This window comes from Scyliorhinus torazame, chromosome 2 (genome assembly GCF_047496885.1).
Source record: "Scyliorhinus torazame isolate Kashiwa2021f chromosome 2, sScyTor2.1, whole genome shotgun sequence".
NCBI lineage: Eukaryota > Metazoa > Chordata > Chondrichthyes > Carcharhiniformes > Scyliorhinidae > Scyliorhinus > Scyliorhinus torazame.
The window spans coordinates 264,444,099-264,465,147 of record NC_092708.1 but is presented as its reverse complement, the minus strand read 5'-3'; the positions used below and the strand labels follow the sequence as shown (position 1 = coordinate 264,465,147).

The 21,049-nt window shown below is 48.4% G+C and overlaps 1 protein-coding gene across 6 annotated transcripts in view; it reads left to right on the top strand.

Annotated features, from left to right (window-relative positions):
- LOC140398211 (calpain-3-like) overlaps positions 1-21,049 on the top strand; it is a 216,282-nt gene that overhangs the window by 81,083 nt on the left and 114,150 nt on the right. For 5 of the 6 annotated variants that reach the window (XM_072486655.1, XM_072486601.1, XM_072486618.1 and 2 more), the window contains 3 exons: positions 13,569-13,687; positions 14,718-14,851; positions 15,387-15,555. In XM_072486655.1, the coding sequence (XP_072342756.1) occupies positions 13,569-13,687; positions 14,718-14,851; positions 15,387-15,555 (422 nt within the window). Of the gene's footprint in view, positions 1-13,568; positions 13,688-14,318; positions 14,456-14,717; positions 14,852-15,386; positions 15,556-21,049 lie in introns of those variants that run through there. The other variant, XM_072486637.1, reaches the window with a different exon arrangement.

Below are 21,049 nucleotides of genomic sequence, written 5' to 3'. Positions count from 1 at the left end.
GGATTCTGGTCCACTGTAAGCAAAAGCAGGGACATCCAAGATCTTCATCACTCAGAGGACTGCTGGAGGCAAAGATTTTGCTGAGTCCCAGTCAGGTGGTGAGCCTCTGGACTCTACCCGAACACAAATGTTGGAGCTGTAATGACAGGCACGGGAATATCAGGCAGAGTTGTCAGATGCAGTCAAATGATTGCAATGTATGATGGAAGAGTCCATCCACATTCATTCTGATGCCTTTGCAGCAACATGTTAGCACACCAAAGTCAATACCTGTAGGATGGCAATCTCCATGGAGACTTTGTCCAGGACGTGTGCCTGCAGTGTTCCAGCAATTGCACTCCCATCACTGTAAGCATAGGTGGCATCCATTAGTGGCTAAGCAAGAGTGGGACAGGACGCTGCAACCTCACTCCAACTGTCCTTGCTCCTCAAGTAGCCATCTAGGGGCCCTTGGACACCCAGAGGGATGAGGAGCAACAGCTGGACACCCCGGGAACATCCACCCAGGTGACAGTGTGAGCGTCCAGCCAATCCCCATTCCATCTTCCTATGAGCCCATTAGCTGCAGTAGACAGGCCGAGGAGGGTGCACCTGTCCCATTGCAGGAAATCTCCAGGCCTTAGCTCTCCAGAGGATGCCCGCCAAAGTTATCTCAGACATCAGGGCATTGCAGTAAACAGGATGACTCCACCTCAGCTGTGGATGTTAGTGATGCACCAAGATTTAGCAGTCGGATAGGAAGATTAAAAAATGCTAGGAGCACAAAGGTTGAACGGGTGTTCATAATCTGTATACCATGTCCACAAATGTAAATAGATTTCCACCCAATACACTTCTCCTGGTGTGTTTGCCTCTTCTGTCTGACGAAATGTTTAGTGGTCAATCAGATTGCACAATGTTCCACCATCGACCCTCCCCCCCCACGCCCCAGCCACCCACCCATCTTGCAGATGTCCCATTATGTGCTACAGCTCAAATGTTGTGTAGAACCATCTCATGAATGTGTCCATCTGTTTTCTGCTCAGTGTCAACATCAGTGAAATGTAAGCCTCAAAGAAATATGTGGTTGCCCCAGGCACCACTGAGACCTGCTTTAGAGGTTAATATAATCTTCAGTCATGCTTGTGTAAGATGGAGTCTCATGTAGTCCCCAATGCTTCAGCACTGTAGGATGGTCAGTTTTCTGGGTGGATGATGAAATCTAGAGGTTCATGGAGACATGTCATCTTTCATCGACCTCCATATATTGTCAGTCAGCCTTGAGTCTGGTCTATCTATGAGCCCAAACTCTGCGTTCTTATGCATTCATGTCTGCTGCAGCATTCCCTAATGTCTGTGTGAAAATTTCAAAAGCACCCCAACATTGATGCCCTCTTTCCCACCTTCATGGTTCTGAGCTGAGAATGTTGCTGAACATTTCTGACCTGGCTTTTCCTGCTACATGTTTAAAAGTTTGACCTAGGAGTTTTGCCCCCAAGGCTAATATGGACATGGGAGGATACAACACAAGTCATAAGTACTGGCTGGTGCCTCGTGACATAAATCCTTTGCGAGCTCCCAGATGTTCAATCCGAATGGTTATATGGAACTAACAATGGCATTGTTGTGGCTGCTTCCTGTGTACATATGTAAGGTGGCAAGGTTAAAAGTGTGCAGCTTTGAAATGGGCTAAGGATGAATATCACAGAATCACAGAATTTACAGTGCAGAAGGAGGCCACTAGGCCCATCAAGTCCGCACCAGCCCTTGGAAAGAGCACCCCACCCAAGCCCAAGCCTCCACCCCAACCCAGTAACCCCACCTAACCTTATTTTTGGATACGAAGGGCAATTTATCATGGCCAATCCATCTAACCTGCACATCTTTGGACTGTGGGAGGAAACTGGAGTACCCAGCGGAAACCTACGCAGACACGGGGAGAACGTGCAGACTCCACACAGACAATGACCCAAACCGGGAATTGAACCTGGGACCCTGGAGCTGTGAAGCAACTGTGCTAACCATTGTGCTACCCTCTATGCTACTGTGCTGCCCTCAGCTGATGTGTGCTCTTTATTCTGTACATTAAGGTTACATGATGCGCCTGCTTTTTTGCGATCACAAAGGCCGGGCCTAGTCAATTGGGGAACATTGCAGAGTCGAGTCAGAGACATGTTCTTGGGTGGCAGTCAGGTATCAGAATGTGGTGCTCGTCAAGTGTTTGAGGTCAATTAAAAGGTGAGTTGAACTGCAGCCCCGCATCTTTCAGTGAGCGATGGATGACTGTGTTCTGGGAATGTGTGTGACAATGAGGATTGAGTACAGTGAGCAGGCACACACGCTTATCTTGCCTGAACGGCTGACTGAGCACAAAAACTGGCACGAACATGATCGAACTCACACAAGATGATGTGCACTACGAGGAGATGAAGCCCCTTGAAGCACTTTGTCATAATGCTGGCATATTGTCATGGGTACACTGAGGATTTCAGCATTGCTTCTGCCTCTTCTGTAGGCTGCTGTAGTCAGTGGAATGTTAATGAAATGCCAGAAGAGGCTGCACCATCTGAGGAATCTCATGAAATGCGCTGTTGTAGAATGATCACAATGCAGAAAGGCCACATGCTCCCAAGAAGGACGACCTGTCCAAGTTTAAAAAAAAAAAAATTTTATTCTCCTTTTTCACATTTTCTCCCACATTTACATCCATCAACAATAAACAATAATCAGCAAGATATGTCAGTCCCCATAATAACAACGATCCCATCTACCCACCAACCCCCAAACCTCAACCCGCATGTTTACATAAACAAATGACAAAAAGGAATCAGGGATTACCCGTAGTCACCCTTAATCTTACACAGCTCCCCGCCCCCCCCCCCAAGCCCCCCCCCCCCCCCCCCCCCCCCCCCCCCCCCCCCCCCCCCCCCACCGCAGGTCTCCAGCTCCTCCCGTCCACTGCCTCTTGTAAAACTCCTTCCCCCCAACTTTCCACCCCGGCTACACCACTCAGACCCTGTTCTGCCAGGTTCCGATGGCCGCAGCCCCTCCCCCCACCAATCTCCCGTTCACTGGCCGGCTTAAACCGGCCAGCGTGGAGGTCCCCGCCCGGTTCCCTTTCCCACTTGCCCGGCCCTAGGAAAGCCCAGAGATCCCCTTTTAGCACACAAACCCCGCATGTCCACCTACACCCCAAAGAACTCTCATTTCGAGTGAAAGTCCTGTCCCTTCCCTTGTCCAAATATATACCACATTGGCTCCTTTAATCTCGACACCCATGCGCAGTGATACAAAAAAGAAAAAAATACAATCATGAGGTTACATCGGCACATGGCCATTCCCCAATTTGTCAGTTCTGCCACAGTCCTTCTGCTTTCGCAAACTCCTCCGCTGCTTCCGCCGTTCCAAAATAAAAGTCCCTGAGCTTGTAAGTCACCCTCAGCTTCGCTGGATATACAATGCCGCACCGCACCTTGCTAATGTACAGTGCCCTCTTCACCCAGTTGAAGGCAGCCCGCCTCCTTGCCAGCTCCACCGTAAAGTCCTGGTATACACGTATACCAGCTCCAGCCCACTGCACCACCCGCTTCTGCTTGGCCCAGCTCAGGACCTTCTCCTTCACCCTGTACCTATGGAAGCACAGAGTCACTGCCCTTGGCGGCTCACTCGCCTTTGGTACAGGCCTCCACGACCGATGAGCCTGATCCAGTTCATATCGGGAGGGATCCTCCCCCTCCCCCAATAGTTTTGCCAGCATCGCGGCAAAATACTCAGTCGGCTTCGGTCCTTCAACTCCTTCGGGCAGCCCCACAATCCTCAAATTCTGTCGCCTGGATCTGTTTTCCAGGTCTTCCATTTTTCCTCGCAGATCCTGGTTAGTATCCATCACCTTCCGCATCTCTTTCCCCATCGAGGCAAGTTGATCACCCTGCTGCAATAACGTCTCCTCCACTTCGTTCAGCGCCTCCCCTTGCTCTTGCCCCTCCGCCACTGCGCTCGCCACCTCCGTCCTCACCAGGGAAACCGCCTCCTCCACCAGCACACTCAAAACCTCCCTCATCTCCTTCCTCACCATCTCCATGCATTTCGCAATCTGCGCCAACTGCTTTTCAAATTCCGCAGCCATCACCTTAGTTATTTCTTCAGCCGTAAGCAGTGTGGCCTTCCCTGGTGCTTCAGCCTCCATTTTTCCTGGTGACCCCGCGGTGACCTTTCCACTCCCCGACGGACCCCCAGCTGTTTTTTTTCCGGCCGTTTTCTTGCTCACCCTCGACATTTTTCTTTGTTCTTTTTTTCCTTCTAAGTCTTCACTGTGCCTCCTCCGTGCCTTCTCCCTTCTTCTGCCGCCTCCGCGGACCCTGGGACCGGGTTTAAAGCCCCGAAAATGCCGTTGCCGAACGGGAGCCCTCCATTGTGCGGCCGCCTCCCGCCCGCCGTCACCGGAAGTCCGACCTGTCCAAGTTGAGTGAATAGTGATGCAAGTGTGTTAAGTTCTCATTTGGAGATTGAAATGGATCATTGAAAAGAAGAGAAGAGCAACAAAAGTGGTAAGCTGGATCTAGCATGCAGGACACTGGTCAAAGAAGATCATCAAAGTGAATCATCATCATCCTCCCGGAAACTGGTGGCTATTAGCATTACATATTCACGCTCGCCTTTTCTGGCCACTATATTGGTCTCTTTCCTGCTCCCTCAGCCTCCTCGCCCTCATCACCTGCAGCCCTCTCGACGTCCTCATCATCAGAGGGCACGTGCAACTTTTCCATCTTGGCATCTGGCAAGACATCCCCACTTTGCAGTGCCAGGTTGTAGGGAACAGCAAACCACAATGATGCATGAGATCCTCCAGGGAGTGTACTGGCGACCTATCCAGACATCAGAATCAGATCTTCAAGATGCCAATAGCCTGTTCTTTAATGAGTATATTGAGGCATGAGCAGCATTATATCTTTACTCAGAAGAACTTTTAGGCAGCCGGATGGGGGTCATTAGCCGCAGCTTTAGCGGAGCCTTTTTCTCTGAGGAGCCAACCCTGGATATGCTGAGGTCCCTTGAAGATCTCCGAGTCCTGCGATTTACTCAAGGTGTAAGTTGTGGCTAACCCCTGGGTATCTAGAACATACCTGCATAATGGTAGTTGCAGACCAGCTGCACAGTGACAGAGTGCAACCTTTCCTGTTGATTTTCCATGGCTGTTTCAGGGAGCTCTTAAAGCCACATGAGAGCAGCCAATAGCATCCTGAATCTGTGGGAATCCGGAAATAGCAACAAAGACAAGAGCTCGCACAGCTGGGTGGCTTCATCTTGAGAGAACTTCACGGAATTGAGTACCTTGGTAAATGGGGTGCCCAGTACCTCCTGCATGCGCTTGTGTGTAGAAGCTTGAGAGATCCCACACAGGCCTCCAGTGGAGCCTCAGAAGGAGCCACCCACGAAGAAGTTCAGACCAGCGGTAACTTTGAAAGCAAGTGGCAAATGGATGGCCTCCCAGTCCCTGCAGCTTCAACTCCTCCTGGAGAACATGGCAGATGTGAGCCACCAGATCCCAGACATGCGGATGTGTCAACAGCATTAGCACTTGTTCATGTCAACGTCTTCTGTACACTCTTAGTCTGTCCAGAAGCCTACACTCAAGTCTCTGTGAGCCTCAGATTCTGGGTTCTGAAGGGGCCCTATTGCCTCTTGCTCATCGGGGTGAGCCTCTTCCATTTGCCCAGCATGGCACTGATGTACCCTTCTTTTCTGTTGCCTGTCTGCCAGAATTCACACCACGTTAACTGGTCCATCCATTGGTCCCTCGCAAATGTCTCTGCGGTGGAGACATGAGTGAGCAAAAGCGTCCAAAGGTCATCTTTGATGGCTCGATGGGCCGAATGGCCTCCTTCTGCACTGTAAATTCTATGATATCTTCCGGTTGCTGTTGAGGGAGTGACTGTGGTGCCAATGGGTTACTTGAATTCCAGCCCCTCCATCCCCATGTAGTCCCTTGGCAGCGCAAATGCAGCCTTCAGGATTACCTGAAGCACTTCCACCAACTCAGTGTACCCCCACCCTCCCTCAAATACATGCTACTGCAATGACAGTACTTTGGACATGTGCTTGAATGGCAAGAGTTCAGGCAGGGCACTCTGAGACTGCATCTCAGGTTTACACTGCAGCCTAAATAAATGTTCAGTGAGGGAATGAAAGTATTTTGGCGGGTCGGGGGTTCCCATCCCCGCCAGCTGCAAAGTTTAGAGCTGTTATGTATTTGTTGCCTTTTTAAAATTGGGATTTTCCAAGAGTGAGACAGAGGGTTCTGATAAGGAGATAGTTTAATGGTCCAATTACAAATTGCTCTTGTATGCTTGTATGAGTGTGCTATGAAAGTTAAAGCTCCAGATTCCCTCAATTGGACGTGGAATGTTCCTAATATGTTTCATTTGTGCCTTCATTTGGAAATTTGGAATTTAGGAGGCTGCCCCTTCAACCGGCCCACAAGTGCGATGGTCAACTCCTCCCACAAGACCTGAGAGCCCTCCCTTGGAAAATGGTGGTGCTGAGGTTCTACTTCCAAACCAGCTTTGACCCTCTCGCTGTGACTGTGGAAATCCCTCCCATCAGCGGGGGGGGGGGAGCATAATTCTCAGGTTCCCCGCCCCCCCCCCCCCCCATCACTCACCTTCCTCCCCCCCCCCCCCATCACTCACCTTCCTCCCCCTCCAATCTTTGATCCCATAGTTATAGTCATGAATATCCCTGTTCTACCCCTGAATCTTTTGATGTTGGTACAACACCCTGGGCGAGTGTGCAGTCAGTTCCAGACCCACAAACCCCGGAGTCGCAACATAAGTGAATTAACCAATAATTTGTGAATTTTCTTGAGATCTTTAACCCTTGACTGCTCCAATGAGTTACAGGCACCAGATTTATAAGTAAAACATTTACAAACTGTTTATTTGTAACAAGAGTAAAAGATGAACATAGAATGGAAATAATGAAACTATGGTTTACGAGTCTACCTATTCCCACAACCTTGTCCCACCCTCCACCCAGACACACACAAGGCAGAAACACAGTAAGGGGGTAGGGGAAGAATTGAAATAACGGGAGTTGAAGGAAAATGTTTGAGATGAATCTTCGCTGCTGTGGTTGTGGCCTCTGTAGGCACACCGCTGTCTTCTCCGTGTGCAACCTGGGGAATGGATTTATACAAGAGATTCAGGTTGGTGCAATTTTGTCCTTCGACACCAGATGGAGCTTTACACAAGAGATTCCGGTTGGTGCAATTCTATCCTTTGCCCACCAGATGGAGCCTCACACGGGGGATTTGGACCAGTGCAATTCTCTCCTTCGACCACCAGATGGAGCCACCATTTCCCTGTGAAGTTAATGGAGCTTTAAACCTGATAATCTACAGACATTTCCATTCGCCTGACCTCTGTATTATGAAGATTGTTCTCAGTCTGGGCTTTTCACAGCCATTCAGACAGAGGATTAAAGTATTTTTTAAAAATGCTGGAAAATCTCAGCAGCATCTGTAGGAAGAGAAAAGAGGTAACGTATCAAGTCCAGATGACCCTTTGTCAATCTGGACTCAAAACATTAGCGCTTTTCTCTCCCTACAGATGCTGCTGAGATTTTCCGGCATTTTCTCTTCAGTTTCAGATTCCAGCATCCAAAGTAATTTGCTTTTATTAAAGTATTACAGACCTGGTGAGAAACTGCTTGCAGCCTTTCACTCTGAAGTTCCCTTCACAGATCTAACTGCTGCTTGCAGTCTTCAAATAAGAGTGCCTTCGCAGGTCTGGAACCTCTTAAATCGCCTGAGAGGGCCCAGACTGGCGGTGGTGTGCCGGAATCCTCACCAACTTCAAGGAGCATGCCCTGGAGGTGACTGGTGTGGCGGAGGACAGGGCAGTCATCAACGCAGAGGTTGGCGGATGCCGCAGAGGTGAGGAACCATCGGGCACCATCTGGAGGACCTGTCAAACGGGAGAGGTTATTGCCTTACTGACTGACTCATCTCTCCCACTGACCACATGCCCATTCTCCCGCACATCCTCCAGCTGATTGCATCGGGCCATCTCGGGTGGCCCCCCCTCCAGCCTCCCAGGAGACCACCTCAGAGGAGAGCTCCGAGGATGCCACCGTAATAGTCGCGTCACAGCTGTCACCCCCACCCTCCACCAGCACAGATACACGCACCTCGATGGAAAATGTTAGTGGTCAGGCTTCTGGGGCACAATCTGTTGAAGTACATCAGGTGGAGGCAGGAACACCCAGACGAGACAGCAGTCGGAGGTCTGCTGGATGCCAGTGCCTAGCTGGGTCCAGCCTGATGCTGAGCCTGTGGAAGGGGTCATCCCTGAGCTGATGGAGACGTTAGGGTGCAGCCCTGACATTCAGAGCGAAATGTCAGTATCACTCCAGCTGATCCATAGCTGCTTGTCCCAGATGCCACGGGCGCAGGAGATGTCGCCGACAATGAGTGGCACTGAGGCCAACACTGCTGGGGTGGCGACCGCAGTGGAGAGCCTGGTGCGTGACGTCGGCACCTTTGGTGAAGGTGTCCAAGGCATCGCACAGTCGGTGACTGCTGCGGCTGAGGGCCGAGGCGGAATGCCTGACTCGCTGGGGGATGTAACCCAGTACCAGGCTGACCTTGATGAGGTTCTGTGGGACATGTCCCGGTCTCAGGTGGACATGGCCGAGGCACTGCGGAGCTTGTCCTCGTCGCAGGTGGGCATTGCCGAGGCTCTGCAGAGCATGATCCAGTCACTGAGGAGCATCGCCGATGCCGCAGACCATGGGAAACCATCAGGGCTGGGAGAGCCAGGTGATGCAGTGGCAGCTGCCCCTCCATCCCAAGGTGAACCCCAGGACCCTATGGGCACCGAGTGGGAAGGGGGGCACCAGGTGCCAACCTGGACCCGTCCCAGGAGTGGTGACGGTGGCCACCAGCTCCCCCGAGTTCCACCCCTCTGATGAGGCCGCTTCTCACAGCCAGAACCCGGACAGGGCAGTATGACTGTGCATGTGCTGCCGACAAGTGAGCCGGGGCCCTCCGGCCTCAGAGTCCCCAGAGGACACGCGCCAGGGCCATCGAAGGCCACGAGATGTGAACAAAGAACAATACAGCACAGGAACCGGCCCTTCGGCCCTCCAAGCCTGCGCCAATCACGTGTCCTATCTAGACCAAGCGCCTGTATCCTTCTATACCCTGTCTGTTCATGTGCCTATCCAGATAAGCCTTAAAGGTTGCTAACATATCTGCCTCAACCACCTCACTTGGCAGTCCATTCCAGGCCATTACCATCCTCTGTGTAAAAAAACGTGCCCCACATATCTCCACTGAATCTTTCCCCCCTCACCTTGAACTTGTGCCCCCTTGTAATTGTCATTTCCGCCCTGGGAAAAAGCCTCCAATGTTCACCCTATCTCTATCCCTAATAATTTTATAAACTCCTATCAGGTCGCCCCTCAGCCTCCGTCTCTCTAGGGTGAACAATATCAGATTATTCAATCTCTCCTCATAGCTCATACCCTCCATACCAGGCAACATCCTGGTAAACCTTTTCTGTACTCTCTCCAAAGCCTCCACATCCTTCTGGTAGTGTGATGACCAGAATTGGACACAGTACTCCAAATGTGGCCTAACTAATGTTCTATATAGCTGTAACATAATTTTCGACCTTTTATACTCGATACCTCGTCCTATGAAGGCTCGCATGCCATATGCTTTCTTTACCACCATTTCCACCTGTGCTGCCACGTTTAAGGATCCGTGGACCTGCACGCCCAGATCTCTCTGTGTCTTTATGCTCCTGATGATTCTACCATTTATTTTATAGCTCCCACCTCAATTGGATCTATCAAAATGCATCACCTCGCATTTGTCTGGGTTAAATGTGTGGCAGGGAGCTGGCTGCCTCCACCTCAGATGTGCATCCTGGGGACGCACCTAGGCGTAGTGGTAGAGCTAGGAGGGCAAGGCATATCGAGGATCACTGAGGGCACCGGGGGAGGGTGTGGGGGGTAGGTAAGGGGTGAGGGGGCGGGGCTGTGGGGGAGGGGGCAGCACCAGTGGGAGGGTGGGGAGTTGTAAAACACAATAAGCAATTTTGTGCACAACTAGTATGATGCCTCTGACACTTTTTTTCCGCAGTGTATGCCAATCTCTGAATCCTTGGCCCATCCCTCTAGGCATTGCCCCCTCCCTTGGCACTCACCCACCCTCAGGCCATAGACATGTCCCCGGAGCTGTGCCGCACCCACTGGGTGTTGCGTATGTGGTGTTGCCTCCAGCAGTGTTCAGGCACCGTGTCCAGGCAGCAAGGTGTGATGGGGATGCTAGGCAATGACTCCAACATGCTACATGGCTCGCCCACACACGGAAATCCACGTGAGTTATGTGAAGTGCTCACTTAACCACAATTGCCAATTCCCTATTAGCAATAGCCTTCAGCCGCACAGCCAGAGACCTCGGCAGTCATGGGGTTATGGTGGTCGGTGGGGCAGACGGGCAGGGACAAGGGTCTCCCCGGAACGGGTACACACGATCCAGGGGTTGGCATGGTGATGCCGTACACGGTTGCCCCCGGTTGCCCTCCCAATGCCTCCCCCACCCTCCATGGCGGCCCACCCCTGCGGAGGGTCCCCTACCCCCAGCCGAGGATCCCCCAACCCCAGCGGAGCACTGTGGTGGCAAGCCCAGCGCCCCCGTGCGCTTTGCCTGTGAGCAAAGATGGCTGCTCACTTCCTTGGCTCCCCACAGAGGCCCTTCCGCCAGGGTTCACATTTTTAAAAAGGAGTACTAATCGGCGCCAGTGTGACCACTTGCTGGTGAAAACAATGAATGAAGGGAGGCCATTGGATATGGGGTGGCTCTCATTAATTGTATGGAAATAGGGCCTAAGTGGTGATAACTGTGTTTCTCGCCGCGTTACGGCCAGATCCCGATTTCGCTTACGGGTATGGGCCGGTTGCATCGCAAACTGTTTGGCACCTGGCGCGGTTCTCGTTTTCTACCTCCCCCACTATTCCCCGGCCTTGTTTCACTTGGGTGAGAGCCTAACGAGGCCAGAGAATCGCGCCCCAATGCTCGGAGGACTTGCATTCAAACCCCACAATCAGAGATATTGGAATTTAAATTCAATTAATAAATCTGGAATATATAGCTAGTCAACAACTATCATAGATTATTGTAACAACCCATCTGGTTCCACTAATGTCCTTTCAGGAAGGAAATCTGCTGACCTGGTCTGGCTGACATTTGACCCTGGCAATGTAGTTGACACCTAACTTCAATCTGAAATGCCCTAGCAAGCCACTCAGTTCAATGGCAAGTAGGGATGTGCAACAAATGCTGGCCTTGCCAACAACGTCCACATGATAGAATACATATACTGTCCTATATAAGATGCAATGCAGCACCTCATAAAGGCTTCATTCACAGCACCTCCCAACCCACAAGGGTGGCAGGTGCATGGGAATACCATCACTTCAATGATCCTTTCCAGCACATACACTGACTTAACTTTGAAATGTACTGCTGCTCCTTCATTGCCGCTGGATCAAAGTTCTGCAAGTTATTGCTCACAGCCATTTGGGAGTGCCTTCACCACAAGGATTGCGGTTGTTTAAGAAGGTGGCTCAGCACCTCAAAGGCTAATTAGGGATGGACAATAAATGCTGGCCTTGTTCGTGATGTTCACATTCCATGAAGGAATAAAACTCCTTTTGTGATGTGCTACTGCTGCCAGTAAAGTTGCCACATGCTCTATTAAAATTCAGAAAAAGCTTATTTTATGTTACTGCAAATGAAAACTTAAAAGCATCACCTTAAAGTTGCCACACATCCTTAGAGACTGACTTTAGAGTCTGTCAAAATGTTCCTTCAATATTATTTTCAGTATCCATAAATTGGGAGTTGCACGACTTCAAAGCTATGTGTTGCTTTTTCTTGACCTCCACTAAGTAAGTCATACTTTCCGGCTTCCCGCACTTCCATCTCCCTTGTGTTTTGTTATGCTGTGTGGTCTTCATTATCCTGCTCCTCCTGTCCCTATTCCTGTTGCCTCTGTTATTGTGGTGAATCTGAAGGGATGGATTGTACAAGCTAAGAATGGAATGAGATTAAGCTTTTAGAGGAGGGTGAAGATAACTTCTGGATGGTTTTTCACAAAGACGCAAGGGTGACAATGTAGGTGTTCTGTCAGTAACCTGTTGCTGATAATATGTCCTCGACCTCACTATCCCCCTTCATAATAATAAAGTTCCTCCCCGACATGCCTCTTAGGTCATGAAATGCTTGAAGTTGGAGATGCCTCCCTGGGGTGGCCTGCCTCTCATCGGCCTGTATGTCACTTTCTCCTGCAACCAGAATGATTAAATTAGGTAAATGCTAAAAGTTGAGGAGCAAGAGATGTTCTATCATTCTGTGGAGGATAATTTTAGAGTCATGCATACAAGTAATTACTGCTAATAGAACTGACTTCAGCAATCAGGATTCCCCAAGGGCAATTAAACTAACTGACCCAAGCATTCAGGATGTTCCAAGACCAATTAATCTCTAACTGAGCTTAGGATATTGGAAAAATTGGACATGAAAATAGTAAGTCATAATACAAAGGGTATTGCAAATATGGGAAGCCTAGGGGTGGCACGGTGGCACAGTATTTAGCACTGTTGTCTCACAGCGCCGGGAACCCGGGTTCAATTCTGTCCTTGGGTGACTGTCTTTGTGGAATTTGAACATTCTCCCCGTGTCTGTTTGGGTTTCCTCCGGATGCTCCGGTTTCTTCCCACAGTCCAAAGATGTGCAGGTTAGGTGGATTTGCCATGCTAAATCGCCGCTTGGTGTCCAGGGATGTGCAGGTTAGGTTGGGGGGTAGGGCAGGTTGGATGAGGGGAGAGGACTTCACTAGAGTACTCTTTCGGGGGATTGGTGCAGACTTGATGGCCCAAATGACATTCTTCCGCACTGTAGAGATTCTATGATTCTATCTGGCTGACACAGCAAATTCTCCACTTAACTATGAGCAGTGCGCAAGAGATCTCCAAGCTCCAAAATATGTTACCTCTTCTTTCCATGACCCATCACTGCCTGGCCACGTGAAGTATTTTTCTTACAGATCTATACACATTGGTGGGGCCTTGATTTATCCCTTTTTGTTAGAATGTGCACTATTGCTCAGGGACTCAAATGTTTCATGTTAAAATCAGGCTATCTCTGTCCCCACTAAAATGCCCACCATAAAGATACTACAAACTGCGTTTATGGTGAACTCAGAGTTGGATTGGAACATTGGAATAAAGATTAACGGCAATCTCATTCATTTTCTCCTACCCTGGTAGTCACATTATACGATGATAATGGGGTTGTTGACTAGTTTGAATAGTTAATCTCTCTCAGTCTGACTTCAACACACCCACCTACATGAGAAACCCCCCAGAGGTGGAGAGCTTTGGGAACCATTGGGGTAAAGTCACCCGTTCCTCCCAAACATACTGCAGTTGCCATGTTGTGTCTCAAATTACTCAGAATCTGTAGCCCTGAATGATGGGATTAGAGTGAGTGGATTTTGATGAATTCTATTTTTAACCAGGTGACTGCTGGTTCCTGGCTGCCATTGCTTGTCTAACTCTTAATGAGAAGCTGCTCTACCGGGTCGTCCCTAGAGATCAATACTTTACAGAAAACTATGCTGGGATCTTCCATTTCCAGGTACTGTCATTCTCCAAAAGGATATTGATTATATAAGCAACCAGGCTATTATCAGATGTCAGTGGAGCAGTATGTTACAGCATTGGGTGTGGGTTCACCCTCTCTCACCGATCTGCTAGGTCTGGGACAGCAATCAACCCCTCTCTCCAAAAAGAGGCTGGAATTTCCTGGTGTCTCACGGTCATGGGACATCTGTCGGCACTTCCCAACCCTATCAGTGACATTTTTGACTATGGCCCACTTTGCGAGTGAGGGTCATTACTATATTGCAGACAATCGCATGTTCAGCCCAGACATGGAGAGCAGCCACATCACCCCTCAACAAAAAACACAGACAAGGAATACCCAATCCTATTCTGACACAGATGACAGGGAATACACAGACAAATCCCCATGACAGACAAATCCCCCAGCCAGACAGGGAACATGCAGACTCATTTATTTTCTTCCACCCCAGCCAGACAGGGGGCTGGATTCTCCAATCTCCCGACACCGAAATCGCGTTCGGCAACGGGGCAGAGAATCCCTGATGACACCGAAATCAGGGGCGGCGCTGCTTTCACCATGCTCCACCCACTGAAAAATGAGTACTCCGCGCGCTGTATCCACGGCCTCCATACGTTGGTTGAGGCCGGCCCGTGATGCTCCGTCCCCGACCGGCTGAGTTCCCGACGGCGTTGGTCTCACGTTGGGTGTTTTCAGTAACATGATACTGAGATATCCCATCCAACGGTTGGAGAGGAAACAGCTCCGCTCTCCTGAGCCATTGTTTGTGTTGCACAATACCCTCCTCTCATCCCATCTCCTCACATTTCTATTCCTTTCTCCTTTAGATGCTTATCAAGTTTCCCTGAATTTTCTATTGGATTTATTAGTGTCTATTTTATATTCATATCGTGACATAGTCTGAATGGTGGTTGGAGTGAAATAGCTCACATCAGACTATTGATGATGTGAGGAGTAAAGTTTCTTTCCCCATGCGATACAGTACTAACTCGTTCTATTATTTTAATTTCACTGTTCATTGCAGTTCTGGCGTTTCGGTGACTGGGTGGATGTCACTGTTGACGACCGAATCCCCACCTTCAACAACCAGTTGGTTTTCACTAAGTCTGCTGAGAGGAATGAGTTCTGGAGTGCTCTGCTGGAGAAAGCCTATGCCAAGTGAGTGCAGGTCACTGGGGTGAGCTCTACCCTCTTATCATTGAATGCTGCTGAGAATGGCAGGGTCACAATACCTGATGTTGCTTGTTAAAATTTCCAGAATTGTCCAATTAAACCCAAAACTCCATTGATGAACTATCCCAGAGTTATCCTAGTTGTTCAAAAAATTCACAGGAATATTGCTGGCTTTCCAGGATTTCATCTGGATTCTCCACAATGTTGACTTTCACAAACAACCTCTGCTAAAACTGAGATTTATACCTCGTGACTTGGGGCTGGGGAAAAGGACTAGACTCAGCTGTGATATAGGCCATAATTAATAACCTATCTACAGTAAACCTCTGGAAGAACAGGTAAGGTTTTGGTGGATGGAGGCTTCTCCCAGCAAGGAGCTAGTGTTATTTGGAGCAAAGGAGAAATAATTGTGGAAAAGAGCATTTGCTTCTCAAAAGGTGAGTGGAGAATCAGGCTGTGCTGTCACGCACCACTCTATTTACCCTCTATTTACCTTTCACTCTATTTACCTTTCACTCAGGCTGAATGGATCCTATGAAGCGTTGAAGGGTGGCAACACCACGGAAGCCATGGAAGATTTTACTGGTGGTGTTACTGAATTCTTTGAGATGAAGGAGGCTCCGAAGGATCTGTACAAGATCCTAAAGAAGGCAACAGACCGAGGTTCTCTAATGGGCTGTTCTATTGATGTAAGTCTGCCCCCCAGTGGCCAAATATTGACATGCCAGCTCTTGTGCTTCTGTTTTTTTTTCAATAAGGCAGCTGTTGGAAACAGTAAATTATGTAATTGGAATTAAACAGATGCTGATGTCCTGATCCTTTGGCTCCATGATTTCTCAGCCTTGGTTTTCCTGCTCCTTTCCCTTTGCCCAAGAAACACCTCGTGGATAGTGGGCCACTGCTGTCTCTTTACCAGATTTTGGCGCTCCAGCAAATGGTCCAGAGCACCATAAAATTATAGAAATCAGCAGATTTCACCTAGGTTAGTGCATTCATAAAGCACCTGAGAAGGCTGATCAGGGTGGGAGGGCTATTATCAACAACTCTACATACCAAGCTAAACAAAAAACTGGTTTATCTCTTTCTCCAATATGTTATATAGTTCCCACCATCTTCATTCTACAAGTCTCATTTGCTCTCACTCCCTCCTCTCTGTCATTTTCTCTCCCTCCCACTCTTCTCATTATCCTAATCACTCATGCTTTTTTTTCTCTCTTTTTCTTTTTCTTATTCTCTTTCACTGTATCAGGTTGTATTTACTTAATCCCTGTCACTCTCACGCTGTCATTTAAAAAAAATTAATTTAGAGTACCTAATTCATTTTTTTCCAATTAAAAGGGCAATTTAACGTGGCCAATCTACCTAGCCTACACATCTTTGGGTTGTGGGGGCGAAACCCACGCAAACACGGGGAGAATGTGCAAACTCCACATGGACAGTGACCCAGTGCCGGGATCGAACCTGGAACCTCGGCGCCGTGAGGCAGCAGGGCTAACCCACTGCGCCACCGTGCTGCCTCTTTCACGCTGTCATGACCTCTCTATCTCACACTCTTTTGCTGTGCCAGTCATCCCAACTCATTGTCTTGTGGTGTCTTTTTTGCTTACTCCTGTTCTCTCCCTCACCAATGCTATTTTACTCACTCTCACATGTGCCATTTCTATCTTTCTCAATTTTATGTTCAGATACTGAAGCAGTCTGTGTTCATATACAGCAAGACCTGGGCAATGTTCATGTTTGGGCTGATAAGTGGCAAGTAACATTCTTGCCACATATGTGCTAGGCAATCTCTAACAAGAGGGAATGTAACCATCTCCCCATGACATTCAATGCATTAGCATTGCTGAAAAGATACACTTTGTCGATGTAGTCATTAGGACAATTGCATGAACAGAGGGTGCTAAAACACTATGCTGACAATCAAAGATGTGCAGGTTAAGTGGATTGGCCATGCTAAATTACCCTTTAGGGTGGGGTTGCAGAAAGAGGGCTGGGGATTGGGCCTAGGTCGGGAGGTCTTTCGAAGGGTTGGTGCAGACTCGATGGGCCGAATAGCCTTTGTCTGCACTGTAGGAATTCAATGTTCTATATTCAAATTTAAAATTGTCAGTTGGGCTTACAGTGTGTCATATTTGCGTGTACTGGACGTCACATATGTTATTTACAAAGGGTCTTGGCTTTGCAGACAGAAAGAACATGTACACATGTGGTGCCTGTTTCAGCTGAACAAAATAAGCGGTTGTAATTCACTGGTCCATTCCTCAGGGCAATGCCTTGACCAATTGGAGTCAAGTTGCCTGGTTTAAATTTCAAACAATGCTTGGTAGTTTGCTGTCAGTTGCCATCAACTGGTTAATTCTGCATGGCAACTGCTCTGTCAATCAGTCCACTTGTCAATCAACCATTGATCAGTGGCAGGATCTTCCAATCCTTCTGCTATCGGGGAACCCATGACGGGGATCGTTGCCAGCAGGACAGGACGATCCTGCCGGCGGGAATTGCAGGTAAATCTCGCCCAATGTCTTTTTTCAGTAATACTAGTTCTGTACTGTCAAACGACTATTGGCATTACCATTGCTGAATCCCCCACTATCAACTTCTGGGGGTTATCATTGACCAGAAACTAAACTGGACCAGCCATATAAATCAGATTGACAACAAAACATTGACCTTTCAGCAATGCCCACACCTGATGAAGGAATTTTTAAAATGCTGCCTCTTTCTCCCCAATACATTCTTGCTTTCCAAAGCTACCTATTTATACAACATAGAACATAGAACATTACAGCGCAGTACAGGCCCTTCGGCCCTCGATGTTGCGCCGACCTTTGAAACCACTCTAAAGCCCATCTACACTATTCCATTATCATCCATATGTTTATCCAATGACCATTTAAATGCCCTTAATGTTGGCGAGTCCACTACTGTTACAGGCAGGGCATTCCACGCCCTTACTACTCTCTGAGTAAAGAACCTACCTATGACATCGTCCTATATCTATCACCCCTCAATTTAAAGCTATGTCCCCTCGTGCTAGACATTACCATCTGAGGAAAAAGGCTCTCACTGTCCACCCTATCTAATCCTCTGATCATCTTGTATGCCTCAATTAAGTCACCTCTTAACCTTCTTCTTTCTAAAGAAAATAACTTCAAGTCCCTCAGCCTTCCCTCATAAGATCTTCCCTCCATACCAGCCAACATCCTGGTAAATCTCCTCTGCACCCTTGCCAATGCTTCCACATCCTTCCTTAATGCGGTGATCAGAACTGCAAGCAATACTCCAAATGCGGTCGTACCAGAGTTTTGTAAAGCTGCAACATGACCTCATGGCTCCGAAACTCAATCCCTCTACCAATAAAAGCTAACACACCCTATGCCTTCTTAACAACCCTCTCAACCTGGGTGGCAACTTTCAGGGATCTATGTATATGGACACCAAGATCTCTCTGCTCATCCACACTACCAAGAATCTTACCATTTGCCCAGTACTCTGTCTTCCTGTTGTTCCTTCCAAAATGAATTACCTCACATTTTTCTGCATTAAACTCCATTTGCCACCTCTCAACCCAGCTCTGCAGCTTCTCTATGTCCCTCTGTAACACTGTCCACAACTCCACCGACTTTAGTGTCATCGACAAATTTACTCACCCATCCTTCTACGCCATCCTCCATTTATAAAAATGACAAACAGCAGTGGCCCCAAAACAGATCCTTGTGGTACACCACTAGTAACTGGACTCCAGGCTGAACATTTCCCATCAACCACCACCCTTTGCCTTCTTCCAGCTAGCCAATTTCTGATCCAAACTGCTAAATCACCCTGAATCCCATGCTCTGTATTTTCTGCAATAGCCTACCGTGGGGAACCTTATCAAACGCTTTACTGAAATCCATATACACCACGTCAACTGCTTTACCCTCATCCACCTGTTTGGTCACCTTCTCAAAGAACTCAATAAGGTTTGTGAGGCACGACCTACCCTTCACAAAATTGTGTTGACTATCTCTCATTAAATTATTCCTTTCCAGATGATTGTACATCCTATCTCTTATCAACATTTCCAAGACTTTGCCCACAACAGAAGTAAGGCTCACTGGTCTATAGTTACCGGGGTTGTCTCTACTCCCCTTCTTGAACAAGGGGACAACATTTGCTATCCTCCAGTCTTCTGGCACTATTCCTATAGACACTGATGACATAAAGATCAAAGCCAAAGGCTTAGCAATCTCCTCCCTAGCTTCCCATAGAATCCTAGGATAAATCACATCCGGCCCAGGGGACTTATCTATTTTCACACTTTCCAGAATTGCTAACACCTCCTCCTTAAGAACCTCAAGCCCTTCTAGTCTAGTAGCCTGTATCTCAGTATTCTCCTCGACAATATTGTCTTTTTCCTGTGTGAATACTGATGAAAAATATTCATTTAGCACCTCTCCTATCTCCTCGGACTCCACGCACAACTTCCCACTACTGTCCTTGACTGGCCCCACTCTTACCCTAGTCATTCTTTTATTCCTGACATATCTATAGAAAGCTTTAGGGTTATCCTTGATCCTACCTGCCTTCTCATGTCCCCTCCTGGCTCTTCTTAGCTCGCTCTTTCGGTCCTGCCTCGCTAACTTGTAACTCTCGAGCGCCGTAACTGAACCTTCATGTCTCATCTTTACATAAGTCTCCTTCTTCCTCTTAACAAGTGATTCAACTACTTTAGTAAACCATCGCTCGACCACTATCACCCTGCCTGACAGGGACATACTTATCAAGGACACGCAGTAGCTGTTCCTTGAACCAGCTCCACATTTGAAATGAAATGAAAATGAAATGAAAATCGCTTGTCACAAGTAGGCTTCAAATGAAGTTACTGTGAAAAGCCCCTAGTCGCCACATTCCGGCGCCTGTTCGGGAGGCTGTTACGGGAATTGAACCATGCTGCTGGCCTGCCTTGGTCTGCTTTCAAAGCCAGCGATTTAGCCCTGTGCTAAACAGCCCCTTTCAATTGTGTCCATACCCTGCAGTTTCCCTCCCCATCCTATGCATCCTAAGTCTTGCCTTATTGCATCATAATTGCCTTTCCCCCAGCTATCACTCTTGCCCTGCGGTATATACCTATCCTTTTCCATTGCTAAAGTAAACGTAATTGAATTGTGGTCACTATCACCAAAGAGCTCACTTACCTCCAAATCGAACACCTGTTCAGGTTCATTTCCCAGTACCAAATCCAATATGGCCTCGCCTCTCGTTGGCCTATCTACATACTGTGTCAGGAAACACTCCTGCACACATTGGACAAAAAAGGACCAATCTATCGTGCTCAAACTATAGCGTTTCCAGTCAATATTTGGAAAGTTAAAGTCCCCCATAACAACTACCCTGTTACTTTCGCTCCTATCCAGAATCATCTTTGCAATCCTTTCCTCTACATCTCTGGAGCTTTTCGGAGGCCTATAGAAAACTCCCAGCAGGGTGACCTCTCCTTTCCTGTTTCTGACCTCAGCCCATACCACCTCAGTAGATGAGTCCTCATCGAACGTCCTTTCTGCCACCTTAATACTGTCCTTGACTAACAATGCCACCCCTCCCCCTCTTATACCACCTTCTCTGAGCTTACTGAAATATCTAAACCCCGGCACATGTAACAACCATTCCTGTCCCTGCTCTATCCATGTCTCCGAAATGGCCACAACATCGAAGTCCCAGGTACCAACCCATGCCACAAGTTCACCCACCTTATTTTGGATGCTCCTGGCATTAAAGTAGACACACTTTAAACCACTTTCCTGCCTGCCGGTACACTCCTGCAACTTTGAAACCTTACTCCTGACCTCACAACTCTCAACCTCCTGTATACTGGAGCTACAATTCAGGTTCCCAGACCCCTGCTGAACTAGTTTAAACCCTCCCGAAGAGCATTAGCAAATTTCCCCCCCCAGGGTATTAGTAACCCTCTGGTCCAGGTGTAGACCATCCCATTTGTAGAGGTCCCACCTACCCCAGAATGAGCCCCAATTAAACAGGTATCTGAAACCCTCCCTACTGCACCATCCCTGTAGCCACGTGTTCAACTGCTCTCTCTCCCTATTCCTCATCTCGCTAGCACGTGGCACTGGTAACAACCCAGAGATAATAACTCTGTTTGTTCTCGATCTAAGTTTCCACCTGAGCTCCCTGAACTCCTGCCTT